General features: G+C 35.0%; 1 protein-coding gene across 3 annotated transcripts in view; it reads right to left on the bottom strand.

Moving 5' to 3' along the window:
- The window catches only part of LOC141847733 (AUGMIN subunit 1-like), an 11,272-nt gene extending 2,718 nt beyond the window's left edge, over window positions 1-8,554 (bottom strand). Inside the window, exons 1-6 of one of the 3 annotated variants that reach the window (XM_074735802.1) lie at window positions 8,023-8,554; window positions 7,782-7,916; window positions 6,818-6,941; window positions 4,961-5,098; window positions 4,781-4,894; window positions 2,640-2,913 (exon numbers count right to left, since the gene is read on the bottom strand). In XM_074735802.1, coding sequence (XP_074591903.1) covers window positions 4,784-4,894; window positions 4,961-5,098; window positions 6,818-6,941; window positions 7,782-7,916; window positions 8,023-8,438 — 924 coding nt within the window. In that variant the 5' untranslated portion in view covers window positions 8,439-8,554 and the 3' untranslated portion in view covers window positions 2,640-2,913; window positions 4,781-4,783. Of the gene's footprint in view, window positions 1-2,639; window positions 2,914-3,146; window positions 3,211-4,780; window positions 4,895-4,960; window positions 5,099-6,817; window positions 6,942-7,781; window positions 7,917-8,022 lie in introns of those variants that run through there. The other 2 variants (XM_074735804.1, XM_074735803.1) reach the window with 2 other exon arrangements.
- Window positions 8,555-15,743: the final 7,189 nt, after the last annotated feature.

Here is a 15,743-nt window from a genome sequence, read left to right as displayed (position 1 = left end):
GACTCTAGGCACCTGGATCCATTCCAGGGCATCTCAGAATCCAGACGCCGAGATCCATTCCAGGCACCTAGACACCTATTCCAAGTCAACGCAAGTCGTTATCGAGACTAATGAGGTGAAGTTCATGTTAGTCGAAATTCAAGTGCTCGAATCGCAAGGAGTCATTTAGACCCGTTAGTGGACCGTTGTCAGAGTGGGTTGGGTTCGACGAATCTAAGCGTCTGGAAGGCTTCCAAGCTGCCCAGAAACTGTCATGTCAGCACAACGGTCAAATCGAAGGAAAAATTATAAATAAACTAAAGCTCAAAGAATAATATGCACGCTCGATCTTAATTGTTTTTCGTTTATAGTTTATTTTTCGTATCTATGTTCAATAGTCGTACAAGATTATACGAGATTTCTCTGCCTCTAGATCATTTCCGTCAAGGAGTTTTTTGAGTAATGCTTAATTTAATAGTCTTGGACTAACAATCTGAGGGTTGTAACCAAGTAAACTCTTTACCTCGTACATCAATCAATCGATGGTGCAAACTAGTCAACTCCACGTTAAAGATTCAATTCGAGGAAGAGATTAATAAAAGGGCTCGAAAAGTTGCAGATCACTAGCACAACAGAACACGTATCACTTATATTCCTGAAGCTTTTCTGTAAACTCTAATTTTCTAATTTTTTTTGTTGTAAGCGTCTTATGAAAAAACTTGAACATCTCGTAACATTTATCCACCTTTGGCGGTGTCGAAGAAAGAAAAAATATAGCAACATTTGATAGTGATCCATCAAATTAAATATCATAGGATCGTGGAGTTAAAGCCTAGGGATTATCAAATCATATAAAAGCTTATGTTAGCAATTGTAGTCTGTGTTTTGCTTAAGTTTACTTTCACTTTTTAATTTTTTTTTTTTTTTGGTAATCTAGGCATCCAATTCTTCGAATCAATTAATCATGGAGATGATCAATTTGACCCTATGAAAGTTTTCCATTGATCATCAGGGTAAATCAGGAAGCGTGAACGGTGCGTCGCTCTATCAACATATCAAGATTATCTTCCCACTAGAAGAAATTAATTCACAATGTGTCACAGTTAGACATTGATTCATAAATATCTGATTAACTGTAGAAGTGACTTACCATTGTACCATAGCCCTAGGGGCTACTTCAACTATATTAATCTTGTGTAAAGTTGCTAAGAATTATACACATCCAGAGGAAGATGAAGATAATGTGATACGTGTTCCTTCATATTTTAGGTTAAACTGAGCTCTCCACTTATGCTTTTGACATGATATCAAAGTCAGACTGTGAGGTCAACTATTATAACCACCCTATCCTATAATTTTTTAAAGAATAATAATAATAATAATTAATAATTAGTACCTAAATTGTGATTGTGATTGTGTTATATTCTGAGTTAGTTTTGATGTTAATTATAATCAGTAATTAGCATCGACCCTAATGGCAGTGTCATGGTTGAGGTGGGCAGTGGGGTTTTGTGACGCAAAAGCTTCTTGAAGTTACTTTAGTTGTTATGGAATTTGTATTTGTTTGTATATTCTATTCTTGATCAGTCTTCCTAATATTTTTGTGTTGAGATATGTTAGATACCTGATATTAATTAAAAAAATATTTTAAATTCAATTTGATAAAGAATTACTTTAGAGTTACACATAAAAACAATATTTTCAGATTCATATATAAATCTACTTTAGAGTTTGTAGGTAAATAAAGAATTACTTTTCATACGATCATATTATAGGATCAATAAAGTAGTTAAGAGGAATAAATCATCACCATATTGAAGGTGAAAAAACCTTATACACAAGAATTTTTAAAAAAATCTTTTACTAATGATTGAATAAATTAAACATAAGGGAAAGCAATCGAACATGAAAACAGAAACAAAAAACATTTCAAGAACCAAAGTATAAAGGTTTCAATATAAGAGTTGTTGCTTTCAGAGTTCTCTTACTCACCTATTTATATTCGCAAATTAGTTTTCAAATACCAAAAAAGAAAGGTTGGTTGAACACGTTGTTTAAACTTAGTGAACTCAAATATTTTCTAAACAATTGAAATGATTCTCTCAAAATCTTGTTTACCGATGATTATTTTTTCAATTAACACTTATTCAATTGGATAAGTTTGTTGTTACGTTATCCACAATGGAGATCATCACCGATCGACGTCATGTTAGTTCAGTCGACTCAGATCTACATTAGTAAACTCAAAGACTGAGGTCATCCCCTCAGAGACAATGGCACCTTCGACTCCCACTGCCCACACCACATCACCCTCTAGGACGACCATGGGCGGGAGTTCATGTCCGATTGCAACCCAACATCGACAAGCAGAAGACGAGGCGAGGCGGCCAAGATTAACGTGGATGTCATCAAAAGAGATCAAGGCACACCCATTATTATTATATCAGAGGAAGAAGATCAATTGCAACACACATAATATCGACCCAAATTACCTGCCTTGGTCACTGAAAGTTGAATGCTATGAAATCTTCCATCTGTTAGAACTCTGTGAACATATGGGAACACAAACTTCAGCGAAATAGCACATGCAGGAACTATTTTTGACTGATAAATTTTTTTTAAAAAAAAGGAATTAAAAGAAAGAAAGTGTACCAAAGACGTTTTCCCTGCGCATTTACATCGGACCATAATATACAAAGGAAGAAAAAAAAAGGGCAAAAAACTAAATTTAAACAACAGGAAGAAGTATAGTTCCAAGCACAGAAGTGAGAGTCTGAGACAAACAAAAGGGATAAACATTTTTTTCAGTCTCCAGGTTGCTTCTTACGTGGCCAGATAAAATATGACTGCTCCATGAATGCTTCACCTGCTTTTGGTGCTAAAGCCATCGAACGGGCATTGGCATAAAGATAGGGATTTGATCCAAACTTGAACCTGGGAAAACAATTTGTTTCATATAATTAGGGGTAATTCACTCATGTGGTTAGGGGTAATTTACTAAACCAAGCATTAAGTTTTTCAAATACTCAAACTACACACCTTATTTTTTAAATTACCAAATCTTACCGTATTCCACAAAATATTTTTTTTCCTCTGCCATCTGCCTTCCTGCACCCTCTGTCCAACCGGTGGACAGGCCTAGCAGCGAAATCATGATCGAGCTGCCTATGAAATCATGGCCAGGCGACCGCTCGACCAGCTCAATAACGATTTCACTGTCACCTCGACCACCTGTTTGAGCAACCACCGGTCAAGCAGAAAGCAGAGGAAGATAGACAACTGAGGGGAGAGAAAAGGTAATTTGGAAAATCAGTGTTGATTTGTTATTTTGAAAACTTAAGTGTGTGGTTTAGTAAATTGTCGTATAGTTAGATCTTATTTTTAAGAATAATTCCTAGTGAAAAAAGCCAATCAGAGTGACAATTTGTTAATAATTATGATCGCTAGATATAGCTTTTGATTATGGATTAAGGATAACACTAGAAGAAGTATGTGACATATATCAGCCACTTTACAAATGCAAGAGACCTGGGGTATCTAGCAAATGATGCAGGATAGAGTGGACAATGAAAGAGAAGATATATTTAGGGTCAGCTTATTCCAACAAATAAAAATATAAAGGATGAAAATGACTTGTAAGTAAAACTGCCACATCAACTAACGCAACCCGCTTGGTTTGTCCGGCTGCCCAACCAATCCAACCAAACTTGCTTGTAGGTACCATCCAACCTAATCAATTCAACCAATTCATTTGTACCACACAACCTGCATGGCTCGTTTGGACCTCCTGACCCACTTAGCGCTATTGTCCCATCCATCTTGCTCAGCACAAACAGGTTGGATGCTCACAGATTCGGCATTTGAGTTGGAGTTGGAGCTAATGATGAGGTTCACCACTTGAGTGTAGCACTAGTGAGGCCAACTAACATTTCAGAGTGGTGAATATTATTTCGTAAAGAGTTACAGGTAGGTACTATTTTATATGTAAATATTTGATGCAGATAGGAGATTTAGTTTTCACCCAATTTAAGTGAAATCAAAATGGTGGGCTGTAGACATCTCTCGTCTATTTGATTTTTCATCTTTTCTATATCTTTCTTGGTAAACAGTAGCAAGGATGGAAAGTTTCAAAAATTTATCCTCTCTATAATCCATCCATCCAATTTCCATCTAAGTAAACAAACCCTTAAGGATGAAGTGACAATGTAATTAACATTCTAAAGCACATTCCCACAAAAAAAAAAGTATCTTCCATAACATTTTCAATGGAATTATCGTATTTTGTGCTTCTGTTCGTGTGTCTATTGTTTTCATAGTACCTCCGTAGGATGAAATCCAGAAACGAGATGCTAAATCTAGCAGCCAGTTCCATATTTCACTTGTTATATATCAATACTTACGCTAAACTATCATAAGAATGTGGTATTTTCAATCATTCAACCATCTCTTCTCACATTATCATCTCTATCTTGTGACTGTTAAAACGTATCACTTGTGCAGTAAGTAACAAAATATGCTAATTAACTGGAGTTGACTACATGGATCATATCCTACTGTTGAGCTGTATGTGGTGATGTAAGTGTTTAGTTCATCATTAAAACTGGTGAACAACATTTTGTGGAACCTCCATAAGAAGTAAACAGAATCACAATATTATCTTACACTAAGAATGTGGTACTAAACTAGACAACATTTTAACTTCTAATCAAATCAAATTTAACCTATCTGTTACTGAAAAAAATGAAATTTCATTCTGCAAATAATACTTTGAAGGTTCGAGCTAAAGAACTATTTGACATACATGTCATATTTCTGATGTCATTAGAGCAGATTGCAGCACTTCTTCTAAATATTTCTCTGCAGCAGCATATTGCTGTTTCTTATCCTCAATGGCTAATGCAGCAAGAGCTTTATCCTGGATAATTGAGTTTGTTAGCTTTAACCAAACAAGTAACAGCTATGTTTCAAACATGATACATACAGGTGGTAAGTCTTGGTAACTTCTCAAGGTATCCAAGATGGGTTTCGTTTTCTTCTCTAAATCTTTCTTATGCTCAGCCATTTCCATCAAAACACCATGGTTGATATCTGAAGTATATCCAACCCGGTTTAGTATTGCCTGCTCACAACATAAACTGAAGTATGAATTTCAAGTATAAATTTCATCTATACACACAAGTAAAGATCAGCACTCAAATAATTTTCTTTGTACATATCAGAAAGTGTCTACAAGAAGTGCAACATGATTTATTCTTCATACATCTGTATGTCATAATTAAGTGCCAAGTCATTCAATATGAAACTGGAAAGTAAGCAATATGATAGGTTTCCATTATCCCCCATCTACAGACTACCAACTTTTCATAAAAGAATGTAGATTAGCTGACCCAATTGATAATGAAAATAGATCGTGGTTTATTATATTGACAATTTTCACATCCAGAAACCCAAATTATATATGAAAAAAAAGACAACGTTGTGTAATCATTCACAACATAGCTCAATAAGTATGATTTTATCTTGTTCTATGAGAATAAGTTGTTTCAGCAAAATATAACCAATCCAAGTGACCTACGAGTAAAACTCTATCACTAATAAATAAACAAATAAAAGGAACAGCAGAAAGGGCAGATGCCAAATATATAAGGAAAGATTCCTCCAGTCAGCTATTATATCTCTAGTTGCAGCAACAACTGTAACTTTTAGACCATATCAAAACAAGTGGCCATGGAAAGAAAGTTAAAAAAAGAGGAAATTTACCCCCAACAGCAAGGATATAGCACATAAAAGAAGGAAATGAGTTTACTGATACAGCAGGTCCTCTGAAGAAACTCAAACCACAACATACTATGTTTGTGATCAGTTTCAACCTATTCCCACTTAGCAAAAGTTACCTACTAAGAGACAAAGATCATTGAGCTCCCAATCATGTCAACTTCTTATCCATGTGTTAGGCTCAGAGTACATGTCTGTAGCATAATGAGGATTGTCAAAGTACCGCATATACACCTAAAAAGTATACTGCTAACAAACTGGATCAATTCCTGAAACTCGCAAACATATCATGAATTATAATGCAATGACTAGTAGCAATTTCTGCCAGTGGTGAATTTATATATAGCTAATTGCCACCGTGCATAATCATGCATCAGTAGTACAGTCGAAACATTCCAACAGGGTGCCACAGTTCCTTTCTTACTGTCATGATTAATGTTTTATCCATGTACTCCTGAGTATCTTATGCTCTAATACTTGAAGAGGAAGGACAGAGAAAGGAAGTCATTTAAGTTAAGGAAATGAGGGAAAAGTTCCTATGAACTCTCATAGGTAGTGTTGGAACAAAGCATGACGAAGGAAGTCAAGAGGAAAACAAAAAGAAAAAGAAAAAATAAAGAAAGAAATTCTGCTCGATTGCTGAGCAAATCCCCGGTGTGTTTTAATATATCCAAATAAGATGTGTATTTCCCTTTTGTTTCTCCCCTTATCTTCTTTTTCCTTTCCACATGAACAAAACCCAAGAAACACAAAAAATCTCCCAACATGATCTGGTGAATAGAAATTGAAACAGACAAATGTTACCCGGGAAAAATTAGCAGTAAAAGCACTAGTAAAGAAAAGGACTTAGATTTTCAACTCCAGCTAATTTATTTTCTTTATGACAGAATTTTTGTGGGGCTTGGAAAATAATCTTGTTTTATCTAATATGTTTCAAAGATTGTAATTCAACCTACTAGAAAGAAACTGAGACGGAAATCTCCAATATCACAGTGACCTTACACTCAGCATGCCGATATGTAAAATCTTAAAGAAAATCTGATGACATAATGTTGATTAATACCTTGTAGTTATTGAGTTGGAGCATATATTGCCGCTCCTTTGAATCCAAAATGGCTAAATTTGTTTGCCATTGTAGCATCTGAGCTTCATGCATTCCTACTTCATTTTCAAACTTAGCAAGTGTTCTGCAAAATAATAGGATATAAAGATTATAGTTGATTCAATAGTTTTTTATCTACATAAACAAGATGTAATTATTCAAGGGCAACTCTAAGTATATATGTTCATATTGTAATTGACAAATTGAACATTATGAACCAAAAAAGGATACGGATAAGAATAAAACAGCATACAGTAAACTAAAACTCAAAAGATTTCCAATTCTGAAATTCCATGTTGGACAAAAATTTAGTACATGATGTAGAGTATAAAAGTTTATTGAACTTGAACTGAAAAAAACATCTATGCTATGTTTCTAGTCACACTGTCATAATAGTTCTTCGTCAGTCTACCTTATCATGGGAAAATTCTACTAATAGTGAATTGGATTTGCCTTACTATAGAGTCAAAAGGTTAGCTAAAAATACAAGTAGGCATCATGGTTAGAAAATATATATATTATGGAATTAGAATCTAATTCCGTGATTTTAATGAACCTTTGTTTAGAATGATAAATAATTTAGCATTGGAATTTCAACAGTTAAAAATCTGGGATTTACAAATCACATCCACTCCATCTTTGCTATATTACTTTCCATACCTACTTATTATTATACTTGCAGAAATAAGTACACTAACGGAACTTTGTGAAGTGGTTGGGAAAAAATATAATTTCTTTCCTCTAAACACGCAAAAAAAAATCACTTAAATTCTTGAGAATTCTTTTTCTCTTGAAGAATGAGAATTCTATTCTTGTGAGAATTGGTTCCAAATAAGTTGTAAAAGAACCCGGTTAATTCAACTAAACAACGTATTAAAATCTTAAACTGAAGAACCAAAAATGATGAAAAGAAAAGAAATCCTACTTCCTAAGATCATTGAGCTTCGCAATGGCTTTCCTAGTGAACTCAAGAAGAACCTTGGACTCCTTCTGCACCTTTGCTCTCCTCTCCTCCACATCCTCTTTCCTCAAAGAGAGATCGCCCATAGCCACAAGGAAACTACACCGAATTCCATCTTATTTAGTGAATAAAGTTGAAGGACACAGAAACCGATAAAGGCGTTCATTTTGATGTGAAAAAGAGCATAACCAAACCCTAACCGCACCTACTCATCTCCGTGTCCCGGATGTTTAGCAGGTTAGCGACGCCAGCGACGATTTGAGCAGATCCAATTGCTCCAGGAGAGAGCTGCTCCCGCGAGAGGCCTACGCGTTCGAGGATCTCGCGGATCCGGACAGCCTCAGCGCGGTACTCGGAGGCCTTGAGCCGGAGATCTGCCGCCACGATGGATGCGGCGCGGGACCGAGTCTGGGAGAGGGAGGCCATGGAGTGTAGGTGAGCAACGACGCGAGGTGTGAACTCGAAGGCCGGAACGTTTCTCCCCGCTGCCTCGAACTGGCAAACCAACCACGCCTTCACCTCGGCTATTCGGGAGGCGTCGTTTGCCGCAGCACTCTTTGAAGTCGGCTCGGAGATGGAAGAAGCGTCGAGAGCTGCCGTTAGGTCCCCCATCGTATCCATTACGCCGGCGGAGGTTCGTCGGTCGGCGGCCGTCGAAACCTAGAAAGAGAAACAGGTGGTGCAGTTTGAGCCAATTTGTCGGGGAGTGGTCTTTGTCCCGGTTCAAATGGAACGGCTTCCCTCCGCCGTCCTTGAATTCAACCGGTTGGTACTTGTTGGTTTTATTTTGGATTTTCAGTATGGTTTGGTTAAATTTCATTTTGCCCCTTAGAGGTTATTTATTCTCTTTTTTAAATGTTCCTAAAGTTTAAAATTGTCAAAATAAGTATGAGTGTTTTCAAAATATTATCATTTGACTCTCCTCCTATTAATACTATTATTTTTCTATAATCCAAGTATCTGGTCTTACTATCCCACTAATCTTAGAGACAATCAATTTAATCTCACAGAAAATTTCAATTGATGATCAAGATAAATAAAAAAAATACAGATGGATCTTAGCCAACGATCTAATGTCATAAAATTTTCAAATTCTATAAGTGTAATGTGTCATAGGTGAGATTTAAACCTTTATTGTCTAAAAAATCTGTCTTACCTTTTACCATCGCATCATAGTCTCGAGGCACCTATTAATACTATTAGTTCACTTGATAGAAAATATTTGATGGGCCAATACTATTAATAGAGCAAAAGTCAAAAGGACATCCTCTTTTGGAATCATCAAGATGACGCTCTATGTTTATTTTTTATCAAAAGAGTGTCTCACTCCTTTAAAATGACAAAATTATCTTTCACTACAATGCAACATATTCCTATTATTATCACTCTCTTATTTTTTTTCCCACATAAATCAATGCATTATAGTAGCTACTAACTATAATTGTAGCAGCTACAGTTTTGTAGTTGCTACACTTAAGCTGTCATACAGTTGTAGCAGCTATGATTTCATAGCTGCTACAATATGAAAAAAAATTAAGATTAAAATTGTTCAAAGGATTTAAACGGTGCTTTTCTAGCTTAACATCTAATCGTTATGAGTTCCACCCCTAATTAGTTATAGATCTCTGAACGAGCTTCAATTTAATATATTATACATCTCATGGTTCAACTCGAGTCAAAAGTTATAACGTAGGATTTAACATTCACGTTGTAGTAACTACAAAATTATAGTTATTACAATGTGAATGTTAAACTCTAAACTTTGAGAGATTATAATTGTTGATGCAATCATGTTAATGAGTTATAATTTTGATGATTAACATTAGTAAAGCTTAGAGCAAAATATAAAAAATCTCACTTGTGCATCAAATGTGCAGGAAAGTCCTTACAAGTAAGAAACCAAATGTGAGGCAACGGGAAGTCCAAGAAAGTTAAAAAGCGAACTCTTGGCGAGATAAAGTTCTTACAAGTTAGAAGGGTGGATGTGAGGTAAATGAAGTTCAAGAAGGTCGACGATCAGACACTTAGCAAGAGAGAAAAAAAGAATGAGGGCATCACGGATTAGATGTACGAAAGGTAATTTAAATGAATGCAGTAAGAATCTCCATCAGTCGACTGATTATAATATCCAATCGATTGGTATTGGTGTCAGTCGTGACTGGAAGGTAATAATCAAGCAATTGATACTAAGTTTTTAGTCAGATTATAAATTCTAGTGGACTGATATGCATGTCAGTCAAATTAATTTGAGGATCGACTCAACTGATTCTTCACATCAGTCGACTAATTCTATTTCGAAAGCAAACATAATAGAATCGACTCAACTAATTCTTCACATCAATCGACTGACTCTATTTTGAAAGCAAACAGAATAGAATCGACTCGATTGATTCTTCATATTAATCAACTGAGTCTATTTTGGAAGCAAACAGAATAGAATCGACTCAATTGATTCTTTATATCAGTCAACTAATTCTGTTTCAAAAACAAACAAAAGAGAATCAATTTGACTAGTGACTCAATTTATCTATAACAGACAACTGATATTTGAAATTCAACAAAATCAGACACCATTTCAGAAGGTTCAAAGACCATTATTTGTTGCTGACCAAATCAGTCGATTGGTATGAGAAAATCAATCGACTAATCTCAATAGAAGTTGAGCATGCTTAAATGGTGAGAGTTAGCCATTGATAAGCACTGTTCATGCCATTTTGCTTCAAGTTTTCTTACTACAATGCTGAAAAATCCATTTGGTGTTCAAGTACACAACTTGGAGCAATTCTTAGAAGAAGAAGAAGCAAATCCATCAAGATCATTGTAAAACTTCTTTTCTTCTTCTTTGTGATTTTTGATTGTTCTTGAAAAATTATAATCTTGCTATAAGAGGGTTTTCCACCTTCGGGATTTGTCCGAGAAGGAAAAGACTTAGTGGAAATAGTGAGCTAAGAGTGGATTCTTGAATTAATCACCTCAAGGAGACGGATACTAAGTGAATAATTTGAGTTAGTGTTGTGTTCGTAGAGTGGCTGTTTGCAAGAAGTTTCCACTGACATAGATCAAATCTAAGCGAGTTGAGCTATTCAACCCCCCTTCTAACTCACAAAGTCCTAACAATAATTTGTGAATCGGATTGAACCATGAGATGCACAACATATCAAATTATAATTCATTCAGAAATTTTTGATTTAATATATTATGTCCCATGATTCAACCTAAGTCAAAAGTTATGACTTCTTAAAGTTTAGAATTTAATATTTATATTGTAACAGCTACGAAATCAGAGTTGTTACAATTATGTGACAGCTTAGTTGTAGCAGCTACAAAATCGTAGTTGTTACAACTGTGTAGCAACTATGGATTAGTAACTGTTACAATGTGTTAATTTAGGTGGAAAAAAATAAGAGAGAGATAATAATGAGAATAAGCTGCTAATGTATACTGAAGGACAATTGCATCTTTACAAAGGATGCGAGCAGATTAAAAGAAAAAAATGGTCCCTTTTACCCATATTAATATAACATCAATATATTGCACATGTGAAATAATAATGATTTAAAAATATTAGAAAGTAGATATTAAATTCTATAAATAATTTTAAAAAATACAAATTCTAAAAGTGAAATAAATTTTATCGGGATCCAAGCGCTCGAACGTTTGCTGAACGGGCCAGCGAGGCAAGGTGGCAGAGTCTCAGTGGTCGAGACACCTCAGCTTCCAAGTGCTCGAAGAGGCTCCAAGCGCCTGAATAAGGATAAGGCATTGTGGAGTCAAAGTTGATATGGTAATCTTCACGTTAGCATCCAAGCGCCCGAAAGATGTCAAGTCAGCGTCAGAAGCGGATCGATGGGATAATATGGAGGCGCTCAAAAGGACTTCTAGACGCCCAGATTAGCCTTTATAAGCAGCTACGAGGGGAAACCCTAAGAACAATTTGCTACGCTACTATGATGACTTCCTAAGCATAAAAAGCCGATCCAGTACGCCGTCGTAACGTCGAGGAGCTGCACCGACATTCATACTTTTAATCTTCTAAGTCGGTAATCCTTACTTTGTCGTTTTTGTACATATTAGGACAGTAAGGATTTGTCATTCCTAACCAATTTTGTAAAGCAACAAACTCCTTCTCGTAAGAGGGAGAGTTTTGATAGTGGATTGTCTGTCGGAAATAATCAAGGATCGTGAGCCTTGAAGTAGCAACCTGTAGCTATGAACCAAGTAAATACAAGCATACTTATTCTTTACTTTTCCGCTGCAAGTTTTATTTATACATTCTATTTTATGTACGATTTGTCAAAAAAGTGAAAACATCACGAAGCGTTATTCACTCCCCTCTAGCGCTCTAACTCAATCCTACACTCTTCACTGTCCGAGACAATGCAAAAGAGTCACCTACAAAAAAGCTCTTCACTATTTGAGACAGTGCAAAAGTGTTGCTTACAACAAACTTTCACCATTTGAGATGGTGCAAAACTTTTCTCTATCTGAGATAAAGTCACCTACAACAAACTCTCATCGTCCAAGATAGTGCAAAACTTTCCTCTGTTTGGGGCAGAGTCATCTTTTATGCTTTCGACTAGCGTCTCAGCCATATGAACCCTAGCATCAATAACCTCGTAGTTGCTGATGCACTAATTGTTCAATCAGTCGGACTACTTGCTCCTTCGATTAGACTTGAAGGGGATGCTTGTGACAGATGTAAGTAAGGGGTTGATGTGGTAGACCCTTGACCGGGTCAATATAGAAGCCACGTAAAACAAGGTTAGATTCAGTCAATGTAGGAGCCATGTGGCAAGTTTTGGACACTCAACTTCTTGATCTCCTAACATGCGAAGGGACATGACAAGCGAAGGGAGAAGGAATAGAGCAAACGAAGGGGCATGGTGGTTATTACAACAACCTTTAATGGGATGCATCCTTTAGTCTTCTCTCCAAGAGGTATATCCTTTAGTCTTCTCTTCCTATATAAGGTAGGGGAGGGAGGCTCGAAGGGGTTATACTATGTATGATCATTTATCTCATGTCATCTACGATTTCTCCACTCATTTCTTCGTCCACTTCTCTACTCTAACTTGAGCGTTAGAGGGGCAACGTTACGGTGCGCCTTGGTCACCCTTTTAATCTCTTGCTAAGTCTTTTCAGGTTGTAGCCGACTCCTTGGTAGTTGACTCCTCTGTAGTCGACTCATTGTCGACTTCTCTTGTAGGCGACTCCTCGATGGCCGATTTCTATGTAGCCAACTCCTTGCTGACTTCTCTATAGCTGACTCATTGTTGACTCCTCGATGGTTGACTACTACGTAGTCGATTTCTTGGTGATCGACTTTGACTTAGTTGCAAAACTGGTGTTGATTCATCATAAAGGCAACATAAACGATTTTCCATGGGATTTGACCCACCCCTCGTTCTCGGACCGAAACAAATTGAATATTTTGGTTGGTAATACGTATTACTAATCAAAAAATTGCATCAGGGCTTGCCCTATAAATAATGGTCGGTAAATATCATTTCCCCGACCATTATTTTGGCCGATAATATTTTAAAAATTACCGGCCAAACAAATGACTAGTAAAAATTTATAAAAATAACGATTAAATATATATAGAGTTGGTAATTTTTTAAAGTAAATGGCTAGTAAAATTTTTAAAAATACCAACCAAATATATATTTGGACGATAATGTTTAAAAAATTTACCAACTAATATATATTTGATCAGTATTTTTAATTGAGTTACTAGTCAAAATATATTTGACTGCTAAATTTAAAAAAAATACTAAACCATTTTTTTCGATTTATCAATCATTTCTATAAAATAATAATTGATAAATTTCATAAAACTAGTTAAATAATTGACAAAAAGGTGAATATCAGAATAGTAAATTATCTAAAAATGATAAAATAAAGTAATATTAAATAATTGATAAAAGTGCTAAAATCAAATATTTAAATAGGGCATCAAGAAGTATGTAGACTATCTTCTTCTTCATGGGTTAGAGTCTGCTCAAATTATTCGAGTAATCCACTAAATTAGTGTCACATGAGGAGCTACTGTCTTGTGTCTTGACTTCTCGTTGGACTTGTGACTCTTACATCATCTTCATTTCTTGCTTTAGTTTAGATATCCACGCCTCTTGTACAATAATTGTTTCTCGCATAACATTCATCTCTATTTGTGTACTAGAAGATATATGAGTAGCAGATGTTGAAATCTTGTATGTCTTTAGTGGTGGTTTGTGTTCCAATCCTAATCCATGAACATAATTAGATTTGTGACCAAGTACATCTTGATGACATTCAAATGCTAGATTCTTGAAATCATCTGAGATGAGCGAGAAAGTATCATCTTCTGTTGTTCTTACTAAAAGTAATCTTTTTTTATCATTATAGAGAGTGATCATTGCTTCCTATTAAATAAATATATAGGGATATCAAGACCTTATCATGCTAAAAATAATATACAAATATGAAAAAGAATAGTTATTAAATTATGACTTACATAGTGTTTAAATGACTAAAATGAACCCTATAGATATCACTTTCCTTAATATACACATATGTCAAAGTTGACTAAAATGAACCCTATGTGAGCAAAAAAAAAGTCAAACACTTAACCATTGAAAAAAGTTCAACAAGAAGTTGATATTTGGGAAGTATTGACATTAGTGAATGCGAAGTATTGACATTAGTGAAAGTTTGACAAGGTGTTGGCAGATGAAGAAGTCCAATAAGACTTGTGACAAAAGGTCAAATAAGTTAAGGGGCACCAGATGTCTAGCAAATGATAGAAAAGTCCCAATAAGTTAAGAAGAACTAGATGTCAGGCAAGTCCAAATAGGTTAAGATAAATAGAATATTTAACAATTGATGGAAAGTCCAAATAAATCATAAATGATTGAATATTTGATAATAATGGAAGTCCAAATATGTCATAAAAGATTGAGTGTTTAATAGTGATAACAATTTAGGTAGGTCATAGAGGATTAATATTTGTAGTAAAAGTTCTAATAAATCAAGGAAGGTTAAATATTAGATGTGATAAAATCTAAGTAGATCAAGGATTTAATGTTTGACAATGATGAAAACCAAGAAAAGTGAATTCTAGATAAGTGATGAAGTCTCAAAAGCAAGAAGACTTCTTGACAAGGGAAATCCTACTGATTGAAGTTACCGAATGCTAGGTGAAGATAATGTCCTATTAAGTTCAGATAAACTTGCACTAGATAAATGAGGAAGTCTCGAAGATATAAAGTCTCTTGGCATGACACATATTCAATATTTGTGAAGTTAGAATTAGAGTGTGATTGATGAATTTAAAATTATAAAGTTGTAGGTTGATCACAATCAAAATTATAATATTTGACTAATATCGATTGACTAGTGACTAATATCATAGTCGATGGAGATAAATTCAAACTTTTAATAAACGATTATTGTTGATAGTAGTCAGTCGATAAAGTAGTCAACTTAGACATAAAATAAAATGAATATAATATTTTTATTCAATTCTAATTGAAGATTAGTTAACTATCCAATTAATTGGTATCAACAATTGTCTGGGATAGTAAACTAATATCAAATTGACAAACCAAGAAAAAGTAATTGATAGGGTAAAACTAGATCAAACAATCAATTCATGTGTTACAATGGGGCAATCGAGTCATGTCAAAATCAAGAAATCAGCAATGTGTTACAATGGAGCAATCGACTGATATCAAAATCAAGAAATCAGCAAAGAGACATTGACGGGATAAAGATGCTGCAATCAATCAAATTCAAATATGCTACAGTGGAAGAGTCGAATGGAGGTTATTGTCCACAACCGAATGGAGGTGATTGAACAACCTACTGCAGTCGATTGATTAATGATTTCCCAACTCCTGCAAAAATTTATAAAAGTTGATTTCGTAAAAGGTTTTGTTTGTAACA

The sequence above is a fragment of the Curcuma longa genome, chromosome 16, assembly GCF_044706935.1.
Source record: "Curcuma longa cultivar G26 ecotype Majalengka, Jawa Barat chromosome 16, ITB_CL_G26_1.1, whole genome shotgun sequence".
NCBI lineage: Eukaryota > Viridiplantae > Streptophyta > Magnoliopsida > Zingiberales > Zingiberaceae > Curcuma > Curcuma longa.
This window is presented reverse-complemented; position numbering and strand designations above follow the sequence as displayed.